General features: G+C 34.4%; 1 protein-coding gene across 1 annotated transcript; it reads left to right on the forward strand.

Annotated features, from left to right (window-relative positions):
- Positions 1 to 344: 344 nt before the first annotated feature.
- LOC122586176 (leucine-rich repeat extensin-like protein 6) lies at positions 345 to 1027 on the forward strand. Its single transcript, XM_043758282.1, has one exon. It carries the CDS (start codon positions 459 to 461, stop codon positions 849 to 851), a length of 393 nt encoding a protein of 130 aa, XP_043614217.1. The 5' UTR covers positions 345 to 458; the 3' UTR covers positions 852 to 1027.
- The last annotated feature ends 246 nt before the right edge of the window (positions 1028 to 1273 follow it).

A 1273-nucleotide genomic window follows, 5' to 3' on the forward strand; every position in this document is an offset into this window, starting at 1 on the left:
CTAAATAAATCTATTGAACTTAATGCACATAGACTTTGAAACAAAATCATAGTATCGATTAGAAAGCCAACACAACAATTACATGAATAGAAATAAGTTTAAATATCAAAAACTACTATTTTAATGTTATATCATTGATTAAACCTTTTTTACACAATTATTATGTTTATGTACCATCATATAAAACCGATGGTTGATGAAGCCGATCTTCAATTCATCATCATCCCAATTTTTAACCACGTGTCATCATTCAAATACTTAAAATACAATTTTTTTTTTCTGAACATACTTAAATTACATCTAACCGTCACGAATAAAATTCTAGTTCTTATTAATAAGCATTTAGCTCATGAATTGGTACCATTTGTTTCTATATTTTTTTCTTCTTTCGATCACTTTCTTCTCATAAACAAATTAATTAAAACACCTCGATCCATATATCTCGCATTCCACCCGCCATGGCGTCACCATCCCCGATCCTCCTCCTCATCTTCGTCATCGTCCCAATCGTAGCAATAAACCCGAATAAGCTCGTTCCTCCTGACACTTCCGCTAGTGGGGTATCAAGGCTAGACCAATCCAAGTGCGGCGGTTGTCCATGCAACCAGCCATGCTACACTGCTCCGCCACCACCACCGCCACCTCCCAAGAAGCCGCCAACTCCAACTCCGAGCGGCGTCAACTGCCCTCCACCACCCTCATACATTTACATAACTGGTCCACCCGGGAATCTTTATCCCGTTGACCCCTATTATTATCATTCAAATTCCCACCGTCTTGTCATGGCACCGCGGCCGCTTCTTGTTGCCGTTGGAGTGATAATGGGCATTATTATGCTTGCTTTTTGGTAATTAACTATATTAATTAATTAATCTTGCGGAGTTGAATGCACAAGTAGAGAAAAAAAGGCATATGGGGACGTACTGGGAAATTAAGAAGATTCTATTCTTAAATATATATATAGCAAAAAAGAACGCTTTATTTGTGAATCGAATCGAAGAAGAATAAGCAATTAAGTTCTAAATAATACTCTCTGTAATATATATATATATATATATATATATATATATATTTCAAATTAAGATAATTAAAGCAATTCTTGTTTTTTACTTTAATTAAGTTTCTGCTGCATGCATTCATCGAGTATCTTTGGTAACAGTATCATTAAACGTAGAATTTTATTTTTCAAGACTGGGCACGCACTCGGTTAGTTTTAATTAGATTTTTAATTAGTTAATTAAGAAAAATTTACTTGTCAAAAAAATTAAGAAAA

The sequence above is a fragment of the Erigeron canadensis genome, chromosome 1 (assembly GCF_010389155.1).
Source record: "Erigeron canadensis isolate Cc75 chromosome 1, C_canadensis_v1, whole genome shotgun sequence".
NCBI classification, from domain to species: Eukaryota; Viridiplantae; Streptophyta; class Magnoliopsida; order Asterales; family Asteraceae; genus Erigeron; species Erigeron canadensis.